This window comes from Nelusetta ayraudi, unplaced genomic scaffold (genome assembly GCF_046127955.1).
Source record: "Nelusetta ayraudi isolate G7.1 ecotype Tasmania unplaced genomic scaffold, CSIRO-AGI_Nayr_v1 ptg000005l, whole genome shotgun sequence".
In the NCBI taxonomy this organism is placed as follows: domain Eukaryota; kingdom Metazoa; phylum Chordata; class Actinopteri; order Tetraodontiformes; family Monacanthidae; genus Nelusetta; species Nelusetta ayraudi.
Window position 1 is genome coordinate 6,699,706 of NW_027466055.1, and position 20,028 is coordinate 6,719,733.

Genomic DNA, 20,028 nt, shown 5'->3' on the forward strand with positions numbered 1-20,028 from the left:
TAAAGGTGCAACAGTCGACAAAGTGATGGGCCATATGTTTCCATATAGTGCAGCTCAGAGTACTGAGCAGTGAGTGATGAGTGATCATCTCCCCTGTGTGGAGTCGTGGAGTTCCAGTATGAGTCTGAATGCTGTACAACAGAAATGCCTGAAGCTCAGCCACCGTTGAGTCCCACTAACGAGAGCGAAGCTCTCTCAACCAACCCTGCTGCTTTGCATCAAACATTTAATGTGGCAATGATATGAAATGGCATGGCTGGTCTAAAAGGGGGAATGTTTTACTGATATGCAGCATGTATGTATGTTCTACAGACAGTTGAGATTTAGATGGTGATGTCTCCCTCTATAGGGCCACTATACATGTTTTATTGATTCATATTGTAATTGTGATAAGATGACTCTACACTGACCAATACCTATACATTATACATTTCAAACTAAAAGCCTGTTGGGTCATTTTATTTAGGTTGCCAAATGTCAAAACATGTGTGCATCTGTTTGACTGAATGCCTAACACATAGTTGAATAAATTGGGATAAAGTGGAAAATAATGAACAACACAGCAATGAATATTGACTGATACGTCCAAGTCCAAAATGCTAAACATCCTCTGGGGAGGGTTCAAAGAGCACTGTAGAGACTTTCTCAAACATAAATAAATTGGAAATAGAAAAAAAAAAAAAAAAATCCAATACTTCGCTTGCATCATTGCATTTTTCGGAAAATAACAAGGACACAATTTCTCACCATGGACTCTCCGCTCTTGGCTTTGGAGATGAAATCCAAATCCAGGTTTTTTTCTTCCCCTGGGACTGGAAGATAGCTGTCAGTTCTTCGTGTCATCGTTGTGTGCTTCTCCTGCAGCTGGCTGCCTGAGTTGGCATAAGCAGAAGGAGGAGAACCTGAGACAGAAAAGAATGCAGTTGGTTAGGATCGCAACATAAAGATCCTTTAACAGACTACGTACACACCTGAAAAATGAAAACAACGATCTCACCGAAATCCATGACAAACAGCACACCTGTCACTCACACGACAACGTACACAAAGCCCACCAGGGGCAAACCCACTAGAATAAACACCATCTTCAAACACTGAAAAGACACCAGCTAAGAAACAAGTGAAGCACTGAGAGTTATAGCACACACCCACCGATGTAGGAGCCAGAATGTAGGAGCTCGAACTCAGTATAGAGGATGTGTGATGGGGCCCACAACACTCTCTGTGCCTGTCTTGAGTCCTACAAAAGGGTATTATTATATTCGGCAAAAAATAAACACGAGAAAACCAGAAAGTCGCCTGTCCTGAGACTGCTGACATTATAATGACTTCAACCACGCTGATCTAAAAGTTGATTGATTAATTGATTGATTGAAGTTTCTTTTGGCCAGCTACAGGAGTACTCTGACGGAGACATCTTGAAACATCAGGACTTGGAGAACTACGCTGTACGTGGATTAGTACAGTCGAATCGACCCCAATCAAAAGCCATGGATGAAAAAGAAAGGCCCCTTACTGAGAGACACATTCATTATTCATATTCATTACATGAACAGCAATTCAAGACAGGTATAGCAAGAAATCCAGCACCTGAAGCCACTAATTATAAATCCACCAACCTGCTAATGTTCACACTGCATTAGCAAAAGGATTGAACTGCTTTTCCACCCCCACCCCCCCCCCACCCCCCTGCCCACAACATTGGCACCCTCACTGTGGAGGAACATGAGGTGAGGACCATACTGAGGGGAGTGGATATTGGGAAAGCCAACAGACTTGACAGTGCCGCTCAGAGTGCTGAGGGAATGTGGCGACCAGCTAACAGGAGTTATAACTACCAACTGTCTCTGTCTACTGAGGACACCATCATCAAAGCTCTCTAAACAGCACTCACTTGCCTTGAACACCAGGAGGGCAGATCCTCGAAGAATTAACCATAGTGGAAAATAGTGTTTTTGTTTGGTTTGTTTTTTACAGAGAGGTCCCACCCAAAATCAAAAAGTTTCGCAGCAAATCTACAAAGAGATTTTTATGTATTGGTATGTCTGCGCAAAAACTGCCACGAATCCGACAACTGCGTCAGCTATGCGAATCGCGGTCTGGTAGCCTGGCTGCAATGTGCGGCTAAGAGTAGGCGTGTGGTTGGCTGTGTGCCGAGAACGATCCCGGCAACCTGCACCTTCGAATAATTTCCATTTATCTGATGTCAAAAAGGGAACCTCTGCTCTGATGTGTGTGCGATTGTGCGCCGTCAACGTTACGGTGCCTCCGTCTTTCTACTGCGGCTGATGCCACGAGCCAAAGGAAGTCCAGGCATGTCAGTCACGCAGGTGACACTGGTACCAACACCTGAGTGCAGTTTTGTCTGAATTCTGTTGATAGGATGCAATTTTTATTGTCCCAATTGTGCAGGTTTTCTGGATTCCGCACCACTTTGTGGATTTGGCCCCAGGAGTGCTAAGTAAAACTGCACTTCATAGATTTCACTTTTGCTTTCAAACTAGTTAGTGAACGCCTCAAGCTTGGACTTCCCCCCAGCATGTGTCAGTGAATTCAGAATTTCACAGAGGGTGAGAGTTGGTCTCAGCTTTTACGCCAGATCTCCGCAGGTCTTTTGTCCCAAGTCCTCTACTGTGAACGTGGCTTAACATTCACAAAGACGTCGGCTAGAATAAGAGTAAATAAAGTATCCTGCTATTAGGCCTCTCTGACCATAATCTCAACCTATGTGCAACGCAAATTAACTAGAGACATCCTGCTGGCCCTATTAGAGGAAGCAACCGTCACATAATACCTGAGTTAAAAAACTAGGGAAACAAAAGTCAGTATGTAAGTTTCTCTCTCAGCAAAGGGGGGGGGGGGGGGGGGTGTCAAACCAGATCAGTTCAAGTATGTAAATATGTAAAAAAAAAAAAACAGACCTCTGGACTCTACAAAGGAGTGAGAAGTGTGTTCGAACACAAGAGTGACACAGATTTTCATGCCATTTGGGCGCACTGGTGCCACTGGTGGCTCAACCTCGCAGACAGATCAGAGGCAGCAGAGGTCTCTTCACATCTGAGGCAGTGCATGGAGGACTGCACTGTAGGCCAGCAAGGCGTAGGAGGTGACACTGAGAGCAAGCATCTCCGACATGAAGTGCATGCTTTTTGTTGTTCCTCCTGTTCTCAGCCCTATTCAAATTTCCCTACATTGTTTCAATCCACAGAGCAGACAAGAAAGGAACGACAGTCATCAGAGGAAGAGAGATAATGCTCCTGCTGTTTCACTAAACAAGAAATTGTGGACATGTTCCTCAAGTCCCTAAAATCATATTTATATTAGTAGATTTAGCACCATACTTGTTGTTTATCCAAAAAAAAAAAAAAAAGAAAAAGAAAAAGAAAAAAAAAAGAAAAAGCATTGTTGGGGTCTTTGCTTTTTTTAGATATATAGTACAGGTATTATACAAATAACGTGTCGCTCATGTTTTACAACCACTTATTCTATTGTAACTATTATGAAATTGAATGACATGTTATATCAGTTTCTAAAATGATTCTTTGGATTGTCCAGAAGAAGTGCCAAGAGTTTTATCCTTGTGTACCTTCTCAGATGTGTGTGTTATGTAAACCTACATTATTTAAACAAATACATAATCCATATATTATTCTTGTAATTTACTGTTTAATTGATATGTAAATGGAAGTTTCATCATCTGGAATGGTTCTCTTATTCTAGGATATGTATTATGTTTTGTTTTTCCCCCCCCCCGATCCATGTCTGATGCCTGCCTTTGCAATCCTCCACTGTTTCGATAATCATACTTGCTCGCAAAATCTGCGTCAATATATTTGGCAAAGGTCTTCGGCAGGTGGCGATCAGCACGGCTCTTGGATTACATTCAAATTACAACGTGTTCACCGTAAATCTCTACCAACATTCTTTTACAAGAGGAGGAAAAACAACGCGGCCACATGGTGGCGGTGAAAACAAAATCTGACTATTGTCGTGATCTCAGAAAACAATAAAATCTCACGTCAATTTGATTTTGCGTTGTTTTTTTTTTTTTTTTTACTTGTTTCAGGTAGAACCAAACCAGAAATGATGTCGGACGACTGTTGCCGTCGCCACCAAATCTAGACGCATTCATCTGAGGTCAGTCTTCCTCCCTACATCTGGGTGGCTTTTAGGGGCAGCGGCACTTCACCAAAAATCAATTAGGAGCGTTGATCATCGCTCCGCGGCACCTGACGAGCGCAAAAACGGCGTCAGCAATATGTTTCCTCGCTATAACACGTCCAACGCGCACGCGCATCACTGTGATTACATCCCAATGTGTCTTGAGAACGTTGGACGGTCAGGTAGTGTAATATATATATTTAAAAAAAAAGCGCAATCCGAAGCGTTCTTACCGGTTTCATCCGCACAATTTAAGCCCCCGACAGGTTCATCTCCATCAACTTGTGGCTCCATCTGCCGTATTGAACGCACTCCTCCGCCGAGCCGGTCAGATCTAGTCGGGCAGCGCTCTTAACATCTGCTCCTGTTTGGCGCTTGAACGCAACAACCTCCTGTCTTTTGCTCTTAGTGAAACGCCGCACGCCAATCACTTATGCGTAATTTTTCTTGTTTTTTTTTTTTTTTTTTTTTTTTTTAGAAAAAAATGAATAAATCACGCAACATAGGTTGCTGCCCAAAATGATGGCTATTTGAAGAATAAATGTTTAAAAAAAATACACTCTATGATTCCGTTTCCAATGCGACAATATTGATAAGATAAAGGCAGAAAAATGTTCAGTTTTGACATAACATTAATATGTCAAACATCAATGATCAGGTTATTAATTCCTGAAATTCGTGTCGTGCGATGCCAGTGCGCTCTCCCTAAATGATATTATCCGCTCACACACGGCTGCGCGATTACACGTACAGACGCATCGTGAAAATCGTGCACATTGTGTTGCCTTCAAGTCCAGGCTAAAAAGCAATTCTGTTTCCACGCTGATGTTTTTTCATCAGACATACGCGCAATGTCACTCAAACCGCTTGAAAGAACATCGCATTTGTTCAAATCACAATTGTGGTTTGTGCAATACACTCTTGAGTGTAATACAAACATAACACAACATTTGCATATGATGTCCGTCACCTATAATTCAATGGGTGTAAACCTTATTTCATCCGAAAAGACCTTCTTGCCTGCACAGAGCTTATTATTATTATTATTATTATTATTATTATTATTATTATTATTATTATTATTATTATTATTATTGTCTTGTAGCTGCTAGTCTTGTTTAACCTTTCTCGTCAATGCCTGCTTTTCATTTTCCAGTTTTGTTTTTCCACACACGAGCTGATGGATTTTACGACGAGGCTATATATGACATTTACCACCACATTAAAATGTGTTATTGAGCGGCACAGTCCACGCAGATGTTTTATTTCCTACAGAACCTAAATGTTACACGGCAGAGCAGGTTCCGCCCACTCGTGGTGGGCTCCTCTCGTGCGACGGAATTAGACCGTGGGGCAGACCGCGGCACAGCAAGGCGCTGTTACACTGTATATGGATGCGGATGCCGATAAACAAACCGCAGTTTATTGTCGAATCATAAAATGCTTATCACACCTGCTATTCATTCGTTTGTTTGTTTTTTTGTTTTTTTAAACTTTACCAGGTACGAAATGTCAAAGAATCATCGGACTCGTCTGATAATACAGCAGCCGGGGACCATAACAATTAAGTGTTTACATAAAAACACACTGGAAAAACAGTAGGAATGTGCGTCGTCTCCTTTTCAGTTCTCAATCGATATCTGATGTACACATTCTCATGGTAAATCGGGTCTAATTCGGAAACCAATTGAAGAATAAACTGTGTAATTATATCTTACTGGCCGACACAAGTCATACAGACATACAGGTGTAAAAGAGCATATTTATTCCATTATGTTTTTTCATTTAGTATTTTTCGTTTTTTATACATAGTTCCGTCAACGATGTAATTGAAACGCTCTATTTAACGCGCGCGTCAAACACGCGCGCGCGCGCGCACACACACACACACACGCACGCACACACACACACACACACAGGACTAATTATCGGACTGACAGATGAAATACGTTATCAAAGGTAGCGCAGTTTATGGCGTAAATGTGTGTATTTACCTGTTCTTTCGCGACAAGTGGACGTTTGAAATGAGTCGTCAAAGCATGAACAAATGGTAGATCGAGCAGGCAGGTAAATCGTCCCCCTCACCTGAATGGGTGGAGGAGGAAGTGCTCGCCGTGTCTTCTTCAGGTATACCGTCCCTCCTTCCACACAACAGCGAAGATGAGTCACTATGGGGGTTGTGCAACTCACTCACTCACTCGGTAGGAGCCAATGAATGAAGTGTTTGAAACAAACCCAGAATTGCCAGGCTGCCACTGCTGACGACCTACACACGGGCTTCATTTCCAGTAGGAGTGTAGCACTTTTATTATGACCTGAGCGTGTTTTTTTTTTGTGCGTTTTTTTTTTTTTTTTTTTTTTTTTTCAGTGATCAGGACAACTGAATTCCAGGTGAGCTCTGGTGATTCCTCTCTCAAATACATGTGATGACTTGTTGCTGACCGCCCAGACATGTTGGAGTTCCCACATGAACCCACATCTCTGAATGAGGACCCTGTTGCATCAACAAGAAAGGAATTCCAGAGCAGGGGTGGCGTGAATCTGGCCAAACTTAAAATACACTTGACTCATTATGATCAACTAAAATACATGGTAATATAATGTAGTAATATAAGATAATAACAGTATTGATATTGCTGCATTTGTTGGTTCAGTTGGTGGAGTTGTTTGGCTGACCAATTATTGGACGGTTTGCCGGTTCGAGTCCCTGCTGCGGCTGTTCCAATGTTAAAGTGTCCTTGGGCAAGACTCTAGCTGTGTTTCCATTGCCCCTAGAATTGCGCAAAACCCAAATGTCACAATAAAAAACTGGTCATGGAAACACCTACACCTTCACACCATTCAATGGAAACACCTGCAATTGAACTTTGTTGAAGTTTTAGAAATGTGGCTTTTATTTTGCAAAAAACTGGACTTCCAGTGCCTTCAATGGCAGCAGCTGCATGTAAATGTGTGTGTGTGTGTGTGTGTGTGTGTGTGAGTTAGTGAATGAGAGGCCTTTGTAGTGTTTTGGGCACCGGTGTCATGCAGACAACAAATATATGAGTGCACTCCATTTTATCATTTGGACGCCCTATCACACAGTATAAATGCCATCATTTTTAAAATTCCAATAAATATCTCTTTATATCTATAATATTTGTGCAGTACCATTGTTTCCACACAACTAATCGTTATAATGCTCATACTTCTTCTTCCATTTCTGCAATGTCTAACTTGCTGCAGACTGTGTGCCTGTTGTGTCAATATTGTCAATGGAACAGAGTACTTAAAAAACCCCAAAAAAGGTTCAAAATCTATTTGATTTTAATGTTTGCAGGGAGGAAAGAAATCAAGCTACCCAGAGCTCATATCTTTCATTCAATTTATGTTGAAAGGATATGAGTTTTGTCAACATGCTGCACACTCTAAAGAATCTATCTACAGTACACGGTGAATTATGTTGTGTTTACTGTCTGCTTGCATCTTCACCCGCATTGGCAACTTAAAATCAGCATGTGCTGCTTGTGAACTATTTCCCAGATGGGTGTCACTTTAGACATGGGTGGCAGGCCGACACTGGAAATTCTCGGCACACCAGTCGTGTCTGTAAGAGCTGCTGAAACCATCTGTTTGATTCAGCCCACTGCCCATTGTGTTCCTCGCCCCCACCCCAGACGTAGCCTCCAGTGTCGATTTACATGCCACACCCAAAACCACTTGCTTTTGAGTTTAGCGTGATGCTGTTTCGTCACCAAGAACATGACAGAGGGAATTCACATTAACTGCTCCTCCCACGTTAAGTTGCCGTTAAGGTAATTCAGGGTAGTTTACCTTGCAGACGTTCAAATCACTCTCTCCTCTGTCCTGCTGACATCAGAAAGGATGGACCAGTGGAATGATGATGCATGGGCCAGTTCAGTCTTTCAGTCAACATTTATTCATTGTGGAGGAACACATTGCACATGTGAGGCAGGAGTCGCAGTGCCTTCTTTGCAGTTTGTTTGCAGCCAAACAAATGTACGCCCTTTGACACGCACCCTCACACACACACACACACACACACCAACGGACGATTTTGAGTACCCGGTTTGCCTTATTAAGGTAGTGAACCAACGGAGGCACAGGGTGAGCATGCAAACTCTGCACAACTCATGGGATCGAACCCACAACCTTCTTGCTGTGAGGCAACAGCACTAACCACTGCACCATTATTAACAACTAACCACATAATAATAATAATAATAATAATAATAATAATAAGTATTATTATTGTTATTATTTCTGCCGTATTTTGTTGTAGCCTAAACAAGTTCAAGCTGACTTCACACCAGCCTACTAGTCAAAATTAATAGATTTTCCTCTTTTCAATACACCCGTCTCTTTGTTTCAAAGCTTCTGTTTTATCTTGCTTTTGGACAGAACAGATATGCAGACACTTCCTATTTTGACGGGGCTAAAATTAAAGCAAGTTGTCACTTTAGAAAGTTTTGCGTGTGTGGGGTTGTGTCTTTGTGTGCTTGAGAGACATGTTCAGTTTCAAGTTGTAATTATTAGCTTATTATCCAAAGTTTGTTTCTCTTGTTTACAATGACAACGATCCTGTCTCCCCACCCTTCCGGTGCTAACCTGGAAAGCCTGAAGTAGAGAGAGCAGCTACAGCAGCAGCAGCAGCAGAGAACCCAAAACCACCAGCCCAGGCCAAGCTTATGCCTCGTAGAAAGCTAAGCAGGCAGAGCGGAAACATGTTTTGGAAATATATATGTAAAGTACAGTTATGTCAAATCTCCCGACGTCTCTGCACACTGTGTGGAAAGCACGGGACGAGAGACTACACCTCCCCCTGCCTGTACAAAGTACATATAATTTGAAAAAGTACAATAATTAAAGTACTTCAGTATGTGCATTTACATTAGCTCTAGAATTGCGCAAAACCTAAATATCACAATAAAAAAACTGGTAATTGAAGCAACTTATGATGCCAAACCTCTCCGTTTTTCCACTGGCCTGTGTGGAAAGCATGGACAGGGAGGCACACCTTCGCCTTCGCCCAAAGGCCAACTTGGTTAGCATAGGCAATGGCAGGCAGAGCAGCAACAAAGCTTTACAATTACTACTGCTGGCTCTGAATATGCAAACTAAACGTGTGGAACAAGGTGAAATAGTCAAGTAAGTAATAGGTTTGCCTAGAATTTACCTATGTAGAAGAAATAACAGAAAATGTAATAATGAAAAGTGAGAAAAGTGGGAGGGTGAAAGGAAAGCTTGAGTCGTTGAATTGAGGTCTTTCTCCATTCAGTCCATTCAGCAGGAGGCAGATGGATGGGTTTTCAAGGAACTTGTTAGTAGACGAGTCCAAACAACAAAGTTGAAGAGCTGTCTGCAGTTTGACAAAACTTGTATTGTATTAATCAGCTCACTCAGCTCAAGATTTCCTCACTCCATAGCGTCTCTCCATTTTCCCCAAGTCGCTCCTGGTTTCCTGCTGCTTCATTTGACATTTAAATCCTCCCAGGGTGGCAGGTTGCTCACATAGAACGTCATCAGATCTTCACACCTCCAGCCTAGTGAGGTGTGAGGGACGACAACTCGCCTCTTATATGCCTCTGATGCTACTTGTGTAGTTGGCTGATTTCAGTATCAACTCTTACCCTTGAACCTGCCTTGGTACCATCGAAACAGAACCAATGGAAAGCAGTTCTTTTAATCCTAATCAATCAGTCTTGCCTGTTAATAAGTGTATTGTCACTTTGATCAGTGACATTGTACTGAGATGCTTGCCAAAGTCTGACTGGAAAGTCTCAAATAATAAACTGTTCTTTTAAAAAAAAAAATCACAGAATTGATTCATTATTAAGGTTTCTGAAAGAAAGGGGATGTTAGAAATTGGCCTATTATTGACCATAAACTCTGTGTAAAAGCATCAGCCTTACAAGAAGGTTCTTGATGAACATATCTTTTCAAGAACTGAAGTACATGACCTGTACACAAAGGTTGATTATATCTAACAGAAGAGTGCTAACTTGGGGTCAGATTTCCTTGAGCAATCTCGTGTAAATAGGGTCAAGAAGCCAAGTACTGTAGCTAGATGAGGCAGTCAGCAAAGGTAGTTACTAAAAGTCCAGTCCCCCGAAAGAGTCCGGAGAACAAACTGCAAGAGCAGAGAATCAGCTTTGGAGTCAGAAGTCTGTTTTTTTTTTTCTCTTTGAAATGTAATTTTATTAGTAAGAAGTTATCTTAGGAAGTTGATGAAATCATCACTGACGTTTATTAGGTTCAACAGAACTCTGATTTTGTGTCAATATGGCTACAGTACTGAACAGGAACTTGGGTGGCTCAGGCAGCAGGAAAGGACTTTTTGTATAATTCAAAGCAACCCTCCACCGTGCAACAGACTCCTCTCTTTTGGTTGACCACTGTTTCTGCTCTGGTCTGCATGTCAGCAGTTTCAGTTTTCGAATCTGCAGATTACATCACGCGGCCACAAAACCCCAGGGTTTCTGAGACTTTATTAACAAACTCATCAATTCCAGGAATACTGAAGGTCGAAATGACCCTTTAATGAGCTGGAGCAGAAACTTACAGAAACAGTTCAACCAATTTGGCCAGAGTGTCAACTAGTAGAGATCTTGAGAAGTGACGTTAGCTACTGTTGTGTAATTTTGAATGATAAATTCAGTTGTTATAAGATCATGGACAAACAAGGATTATGTGACTGCTAGGTTTTCATTTTCAAGCGAACACAGGGTCCAAAATGTCCTCAAAACTATGGAGGTAAGTTCACTTTTGTGTACATCACCTGCATCATTGATGATTGTGTAGTGGATGTCAGCAAAGTTCTATCGTCAGCAGCAAGTCATGAGAATGAAAGAAAAGACATCAAATTCATAGGGTGTGTCCAAACTCCACAGTGGGCACACAGGATCTCATATCTCTACTCTTCAGCCACTGAAATGTGGCCAAAGACAAACCTGTCATTCCAGTTTTAGTTGTTTGGTGTGGAAACTGAAGGTGGGTGACGAAAGGGGAAGTGCATCAGAACAAAAATCCTCTGATTACATAGTTGGCTTATGTTCATTAAGTCTTCAGAAAGACACAAACTCACCAGATTAGATCAGATTACAATGCTATTGTTTTTCCCTCATGCTGTCTTCAGTGATTGCAAATAAAATTCTAAGTCTATAATTTATTTAGCACATTCACAAGCTAAAACAAAACAAAATTACATTAAATTTTGTCCCAACAATAAACAAATTCTAAGACTGTAAATATGCTTGGAGCCAAACTTACTGATATTTGGGACACTTCCTAACAGATTTATGATAACATTTGATGTGTATTTTTGTTTCAAATGTAAGATCTACTTTAACTGATGAGGAATTCACGAATGGTATAATCCAGCATGAAACCAAAAGGCAAACGACTGTTACCCTTCATGGCATATGAATGGAACTAGCACCCTCTAAAGGTAAATTGAATAAATAATTTATACAGTAGCGTTTCACTGCCTTCCACATCCTTTGTCCTAAACTCAATTGTATCGTGTAGCGATATGAATTGAAAGAATGACACTTTCTATATTTATTATTGACTATATAATTTTAATATTTCACACTGCAGTATAATTTTCTCAGAAAATGTTTTGATAATTTTTCAATTTATTTTTCATCATGATACGCACTTGGTCAAATATGATGAAGATTAGACACTGAATGTCTTTTTCTTGCTTTCTTTACAGAAAAAAAAGATGCTTAAAACGCGCAATAGGTTAGTATTAACCCAAATGCACTGTTGGCAAGGATGGTAATCCCAAACTGTTGTTTGTGACATTATCTACACTACCAGCCAAAACTTTGTTTTTTCTTTCATTCTCATGACTATTGACGTTGCAGTTTCTCACTGAAGGCACCAAAACTACGTACGGAATAACTCAAACACGTTTTTATATTTAAATTCTTCAAAAGAGCCACATCTTCAATCTAGAGATATTTAACATGTGTTTATTTGATGCATAATTACATATATTTTGCTCATATATTTGATGTCTTCAGTATCTATCTGCAGTGTAGAAAGTTGTAAAGATTAAAAGCATAATAATAATTGGATGAGAAGGTGTGTCCAAACTTTTGACTGGTAGTGTACATCAAGACTTGTCAGTAAAAACAAAACAAAACAGAGAGAGAAAACTGAAAGGTATTTGGCACAATTGAAAAAAAAACAAAACAAACAACAACAACAAAAAACTAAAACGTTTTATTTGGTTACTTCTTTTAAAAAATATATGTACAAACACATTATTAATATTATTACAACGAGCGCAGTAGCTTTACGTCATTTCCTGGTTACGTTTGAAAACTCTTGGAAAATCTCTACAGTCCTATGAAATGTAATACTTCTATGGATGTGGGGTTTTTTTTCTCTTAAAACTATCATTCACATCACATTCAGGTCAGCATGGCGTGAGTGTTTGCTTTTCTTTTCTTTCTTTAAATGTATTTATTTAATTAGTCGGACACTCCGGAAGGCGTTCCGTTCATGCCAAGGGTTGCAGGAGCAGGCGGTGGCTTGTTTACTGCCGGTTGCTCTTACTTCCTTGATTTTCAATGGACGACAGAAAGTTTTCACGGCGCAGCCAAGTTCCAAGAAGTGCCTCTTATACGTTATAGCTTGCCTTAAATCCAACAACAAAACCTCTAAACACATTGTATTTAGCTTGAAACTCGCAAAAAGCTTAAAAAAGTCATGTCTAAAAGGCGTGAAGAGGACGAAGATGACCGAGAGGTTCAAGGCGCAACAGGTGGGGAAGGTAAGTCGAGACACGCACAGTAAGACAATGCCAGCTATTTAATTTGAACAGACACCGCAAATATTTTCGTGAGGTGTGTTTAGATGTACGCCAAAGCCATAATGTGAATGTTAATCATCCAAAACAACTATGAAACCATTTTTGTCACATTGGTACGATTGAAAAATCTTCACGAAGTCGGTCGCCGATCGGATTTTGTTGCGCATCTCTTCCTGGCTTTACAGTACGGATACCCGAGACAGCCAAAAATGATATTGCCGTTCAAAAATAGTTTTTTTGCTAAATGGGAAACGAGAGAAAAAAAAGGTCATTGTTAGCATTATGTAGTATTTATATTTCATAAATCTAACACGGGTATTACATGAAAGTTATCCAATTCTTTTCCCCCACGTATTTCTGGATGTACATAAATGTGTTACATAAAGGTTGACTTGACTTGTTGCCACCTTACCTGACCAGGGGCCTGTCGCACAAAACTAGGATAAAGGATCGAGCCGGGATAACTTGGCTATCCTGGCTCAACTTATCTGTGATCCAGTTGCACAAAAGTGGGCTGGAAGGAAGTGGGATTTGTTATGGTACAAGTTACCATGTAGGTTTATTGTGTGGAGTGAGCCTGTGCCAGACCAGGGTAACTTCCAGGATCTATTTAATAGCATTCCTTATCAAAATCAGCAGTCACCATAATCCAAAACCAATAGTTATTCCACTTCCCACCACACATTTTTATTTTAATCACATTTAACCAAACCCACTGTCATTATTTAAACATTTGTCAGCATTTATTTCACATCATTATAGATAAATGAGTTTAAATAATGTTCCAATCATTTGATAATTAATTAAATTAATTTGCTTTGATAGATTATTAAATATATGAAATTATGAAACGCATTAAATTCCTCTGCCACTGCAAGACGTATTTAACCTATTTAATTTTTGATGGTCCTTTACCTTTGTGCCGTCTTTAGCGTGTTACTTTGCTCTGAGTGCTTGCCGTGGTGGGCCGCCTGCTGTCGCCGTAGTTTTTGGTTTCTTGCTGCTTGCTTCCTGCTACTCTTTGTAAATATCGCCATGGTGGTGCTTTAACCTTTCTTTTCTTTCTCCTAAAAGTGTGAAATGTACCCAGATGGTTAACGCCTTGTCATTTTTTCTTATTTTGTGATAATTTTCATCTGAATGCGCTTGCATCAACTCAAGTTGATTGAAAAGGAGCCCACAATAGGACAGCGATTCAAAGGACTCTTGGGATTCAAGAAATCTAGTTGAATCTAGATCTATAATCTGTGTACAAATACAATAAAGCACTTACCCCGTGATCTGCTCTAACTACTACGGAAGCACATTGCTGCTACGCTAGAAAAAAAAACAGGGCCCGGTATCATGTTATATCAAGAAATAGCGTGATAGTTTCAGGATTTTACGTGACAATTTTCACGTTATAACGTGAAACTTTCACAAAATAACGTGAAAATTATTACGAAATGACGCGATAGTTACGCATTTCAATGTGAAAACTGTGACATAAAAAAAGTGATAGTTTCACGTTACAATGTGAAAAGAATCGTGCGAAAAACCTGATAGTTTCACATTATCACGTGATACCGAGCCCTGTTTTTTGGGTTTTTTTTCGCGGGTGGCAGCAATGCGCTTCTGTAGCTAACCGCTGTTCACACAAACTTACTGAAGTGTCATATCAATACATGTGTGAGTGTTGCCCTTGAGGCGTGTATCTGTTGTAACGGAGCTAACTTACACACGCAGGACAACTTGTGGTGACGCCTGGCTCCCTGTTTGTCAGGTCAAAGGTCACACAGCTGCGATTAAATGAGGACGACTGGTAATCTGAAGGAAACAAAAGGCCCGTCACAATATGTAGCAGTAGTTGGTTCAAAGTGATCGTATAAGAAACAGCTAGTTAGTGCCGATGCTGTATGCCGATAAATAAAGGAGTGATAATAACACAGTGACTGCTTTTAATTTGGTACATGTAGCAGACTGAATAGTAGCAGATTTTGAAATGCTGATTACAAGCAGTCGTCCAGCAGTGCGGCCGACAGGCGACGCATTTACAGTGCTTGGTGTTTTTCGTTCCTTTTTTTTTTTTTTTTTTTTTTACACTGCTTGGCTTTTTGGGGCACCTTTAATTCTGCTGCTGACGTTGGGAATGCACAGAAATAATGGTTCGCCGATTATTCACATTTTTAAATCTCTTCTAATGTGCACTCAGTTACACATAGGTGGAATTCATCATGTTTATAAGGGAACGTCTGATGTTGACACAGTTTGCACCCATCTTCTGTAAATTAAAAAAATAAAAATAAATAAATAGTAGGAGGAACTTGTGACATGAATACCGCCATGTTCTCGCATGGGGCCCAATGACTCCATCATGACAATGCATTTCCTGTCGCTCCTGGACTCCTGGACTCGGCAAAATAAAATAAATAATAATAATAATAATGTGTCCCGCAATTCGAACTGCCTTAAATAATACATATCATATACATTTTTCATTAAGAGGTTTGCTAAAAAATGTTTTATTGCAAATGGTTGTGTTTTATTTTCATTAGATGTTATTGATGATCCCATTCTGGAGCAGGGTGCAGTGGTCTTTAGAGGGTAAGTGCATATTTAATTATTCATTAAAAACAACATCATCCTTAATAGCTGTAATTATAATATGAACATTGTCAGCAAACATTACAGAAAAGTATCTCAACCTTGTAAACTGTCAGATCATATTTATTTTCTTTCAAAAATCTTTGTTTGGCATTTTGTCTGAATGTGCTCTCGTATGCTGGAGAGTCATGAATAGTCAAGACAGAGGATGTTGACCAAGTTCCCCTACTGCAGTGTTTTAAGGAAACACACAGGTTCATTTAATCTATTTTCACATGACTGGAGTTCAAAGAGTGATGCTTGTGCCAGCCGCACCGTTAGACTGTACGTACCATTAAACTGAGACACGCCTCTATTCACAATTAATTCTTGAGAGTTTCATAAACATTGCTCTGTTATTTTTACAGTTGTGAATATAACTTCATCCCGCTGCACTGCATTCATTATTTACACGTTTTTTGTTGTTGCGTTCTTTCATTTAAGATTGTTCACTAAATATTTCATTTGCCTCTGTGTGTCATTATTTCTTTTTATTTTTTGCGTTTGTCTTATGTTCCAGGTATGTGATCGAACGCATGAATGCCGATGAACCCAGTCAACACGTCTCTTCGGAGGATCTGGGAGGAAGACCAAATGAACAAAAGGATCCTAAAATAAAAGAAGTGGTGGGACAGTTGCTGAAGATTGCAGATGAGATTGACAACAATGTTGAGCTTCAACGGTAAAACATGTCGAGCCATTTGTTATTATTTGCCTTCTCGTGTGCTTTGGTAGCGCTAATAGACGTAACTAAACTTAACTTAAAATAAATAAATAACTAACTTAGACCGCAACACAAAAATAAACGGCTGACAGGACGGCTGTGACCGGAAATGCGATTCGTAGCAAATCCGTCTATTGTAGATTTTTCAGTCATGGCCTTTTAGTCGTTTAAAAAAAAAAAAATGATAAAGGCCAGAAAATCACCAGAAAATAGCTTATTCTCAGCGTGACGTCACAACGCAGGAAGTGCTGTGTCTCAGCTCGTTCTGATTGGCTGCGTCCTGACGTGTCTGTAAGTGCTGTGTCTCCAGAATCGTTCTGATTGGCCAATTGGAACCCTAACCCTAACCCTAACCATAACCCTGCGCATGCCCTATTGGCCCATTAATTCGGAGGTCTAAAACGTTTTCAGCATACACGCTGGGTGAGCAACGTCATTGAAATTAATGGGGTGCCATCATAGAGTCTGGGGGCCTGGTTTACATCCTGCAAAAAACAGAGAAGAAGGACGGCGTCTTCTTCTCTGAAAAGGCTTGAAAACTCCAAACCGAAGGTTCTAAAGTTTAGGAATATCTCATAGAAAATGAAGCAGCAAAACACGTTGGGTGCAAACTCTGTGAAGCTCGCCTAGCATTCCGCGATAGCACGACGGTGACACGTGAACACCTGAAACGCCGACACCCCGGAGTCACTGTGTTTTGTGTTTTATATATTTTTTTCCATGACATGCCTATTTGTTAATTAATCGTCAGCCTATGACGCAAGTACATAATACGTTTTTCCGCACGTCGGAAAATCATGGAGCAAGCTCTCTTAGCGAACGTAACGTACGTAAATACGTAGCTTACGGAACTACTGTCCCTGTCAATACTTAGCGTTTATACTGGACTGTAACGCTCTTTCACTTGACACATATTAACTGTGTTGTTTAGGGCATATGAATTTGATATTTAAGTTGTAAGAAATATCTTATGTATTTAACTGTGATACACATTGCATATAACCTTTAAATTGTGAATTAATATGATACGAATATGATATGAACTATATAAAGATATAGAATACTAGATAAATGCTTTATATGTCACTATTTTTGCTATATCGGTTTAAAAACGTATGCTGGCAGAGTACAACAGTACAACACAGGTGTGAAGATTCAAGCAGGTTAGGTTAAACAGAGGTGGTGAAAATGAAGAAGATAATCGTGACTCATCAAAAACTAATCGTTAGTTGCAGCCCTATTGCCTATATATAGATAGATTTTTCTGATATATGTTCTTATGTATGTTCGTATTCCTGAGTTGTGTCAATTTATTTTTCTCAGGCTGATCAGCCAAGTGCAGGCCAACTGTGCACAGGAGTTCTTCATGAGAGTCACCAGGACAATCTTTGCTGATGGCATCACATGGGGCCGAGTGGTTGCTCTTTTTCATCTCGCCTACAGACTTATACTTAAGGTATCACACATCACTGTTGCTGGTCATGTTGGCGTTTTTCACTAGTGGTGTAACGGTCACAAGTCTCAGGTGGAGGACAGGTCACAGTTCTGTCCTTCACAGGGGAGAAAGAAAATGCAAAACATAATCTTTTGTGTAAATAAGAACAGCTTTAAGGTCATTTTAAAATAATATGCGCTGTTAGCAGTACATTCTATAAAATAGAAATCCCAAACAATGTAAAAATATATACAGTCAAAAACAGGGAAATAATATATAATGCTTTTTCTTTTTACACACCATAAAGTGTAACATAAATAATGTTTTATTTTTAGGGAACGAACAACAATGACCAAGTTTCCACTGCGTGCTGCTGGGTTGCTTTGAATGTGTGAAAGTGTTCAATGCGCTGCTGGAAGAATAATCGATCGCCACATCCGCGATGTGTTTGAATACACAACATGACCTCTGGTGATCAATGAGGTGCCTCTTGAGGTGCTCACATTAAACCGCCTTTTTCTTGTTCTTTCAGGCTGTGACCACTAATCATTTGGAAAACATTAGAACAGTCATTAGCTGGGTTCTCCAGGTCATTAAGGATCAGCTTTACCCCTGGCTTTTACAGCAGGGAGGCTGGGTGAGTGGTCACTGCGATCCTTCAGAGCCGTAGTGGATTTTTTTTTTTTTTTTGCCTTGAAAACTCTGACCTTTGCTCTCCCGATGTTTCCAGGCGGGGGTCATCAGTGGCTTTTCCCGGTGGAGGACGGTCACCATACTGGCGTCGATAGTGTTGGCGGCAGTTGTGTATTATAAGAGAACTCGTTGACACGGTTCATCAAAGGACTTCCATCATAATATGACAACTACACCTCAGCTGTCTTTCAAGATATTTAAAGTTTATACCGTCTTAATATCTAACCATGACCCTGGACCAAGCCTCCGCTGCAGTGGATGTTTTTGCACATGATTAGCAGGAGGGTCTAAATATGTGATCCCACCTTAATCAGGTATCTGGCTCCCGCCAGCTCTTTGTTCTGCATTTTGTTTTTGTTGAAAATGTTCAAACTTGCCATGTTAGTGCATTGGGATGGGTTTTTTTTCCCCAGCAGGTTGAAGTATGAGGACCTTTTTTTTTTTTTGACAAACGGTGATATGAGGACCTTTTTACTGTCGGCTTTTTCAGATTTGCTTTCACACTTTGAGTTAATTTACTAAATGGTGCTAACTCAAATCGGCCATGGACAAAAACCAAAGTTAGTCTCACCCAAAACTCACTGTTGAGTTTGAATCTATTTTTATTTTTATTTTATTTTTTTTAAAAACAACTCCTTCGTGGTATTGAGAGATATTTTTAATAAATGAAAAAAAAAAAAACAAGCTGTAAACCGGACTGTGTTAATTGTCTGTCAGTCATCTAAAATGTGTTAATGATTGTTTTACTGTTTATCATTAATAATATGAGAAGAAATTAAAGATTTTTTCAACACAATACTCGTCATGGCTGTTGGAGCAAAACCAAGGTGATTTCCACATATGCTGTATGAGATGCCTTCATATTAGACCAATGTAGGAATGTATGGTTTTGCACGTTTCGTAATAGCAAATAGAAATAGAACGCAATAGAAAGCCATTGGCATTAGCACTTAGCTAAGCCAAAGAATCAAACATTGGCGGTTCAGCACTTTGTTTTCAAAAAGAATAAAAATCATAAAATAAATACAATAATAGTGTTTGTGTTTTGTACTAGTGAGAATAAGAATTAGTGCCTTTTTTCTCTGCACAGTCATAACAACATTGTGGATAGGAGATTCTAATTTGTATGTGGGTGTCCGTTTTAATTTTTTGCCGACACACTAATCAAGCACCCTCTTGTAGCGTCATATATCACCTTTGGAAAAAGATGGCAGTGCACCCTAACCCTGCTTTTTCGTCTTTCAAATCTGATGCAACAACCACAGTTGGTCTGTTTGATCAAAACTTTATTTAAAAAAAAAAAAACATTGAGCAGTATGTCAGTTTTGACAGGAAAACATTACAGGTGTACATGTTATGAAAGCACAAGAAGACACAAATCACTGGACATTTAAATAAGCAAATAAATAAAATAGCTGTGCAAGAACATTTGGGTCAGGCACAAGGATGTAGTCACGTCCTGAAGTCAAACTAAGCATTTCGTTCAATCAACTCCTGATTCTCCCTTTTAAATCTCATTTTACTGAAGCAATGCATCTAAAGTGCATGCTGTGCTCAGGAGATCTACAT

At 39.9% G+C, this 20,028-nt stretch overlaps 2 protein-coding genes across 4 annotated transcripts in view; one reads left to right on the top strand and one right to left on the bottom strand.

Annotated features, from left to right (window-relative positions):
- ano1a (anoctamin 1, calcium activated chloride channel a) overlaps positions 1–6,471 on the bottom strand; it is a 29,079-nt gene extending 22,608 nt beyond the window's left edge. For 2 of the 3 annotated variants that reach the window (XM_076051797.1, XM_076051789.1), the window contains exons 1-2: positions 4,395–4,588; positions 748–902 (exon numbers count right to left, since the gene is read on the bottom strand). In XM_076051797.1, coding sequence (XP_075907912.1) covers positions 748–902; positions 4,395–4,455 — 216 coding nt within the window. In that variant the 5' untranslated portion in view covers positions 4,456–4,588. Of the gene's footprint in view, positions 1–747; positions 903–4,394; positions 4,589–6,155 lie in introns of those variants that run through there. The other variant, XM_076051807.1, reaches the window with a different exon arrangement.
- A 6,203-nt stretch (positions 6,472–12,674) lies between these two features.
- Positions 12,675–19,425, top strand: LOC142876938 (apoptosis regulator BAX). Its single transcript, XM_076011222.1, has 6 exons — positions 12,675–12,946; positions 15,520–15,568; positions 16,128–16,289; positions 17,655–17,787; positions 18,299–18,403; positions 18,497–19,425. Exons 1-6 carry the CDS (start codon positions 12,883–12,885, stop codon positions 18,590–18,592), a joined length of 609 nt encoding a protein of 202 aa, XP_075867337.1. The 5' UTR covers positions 12,675–12,882; the 3' UTR covers positions 18,593–19,425.
- Positions 19,426–20,028: the final 603 nt, after the last annotated feature.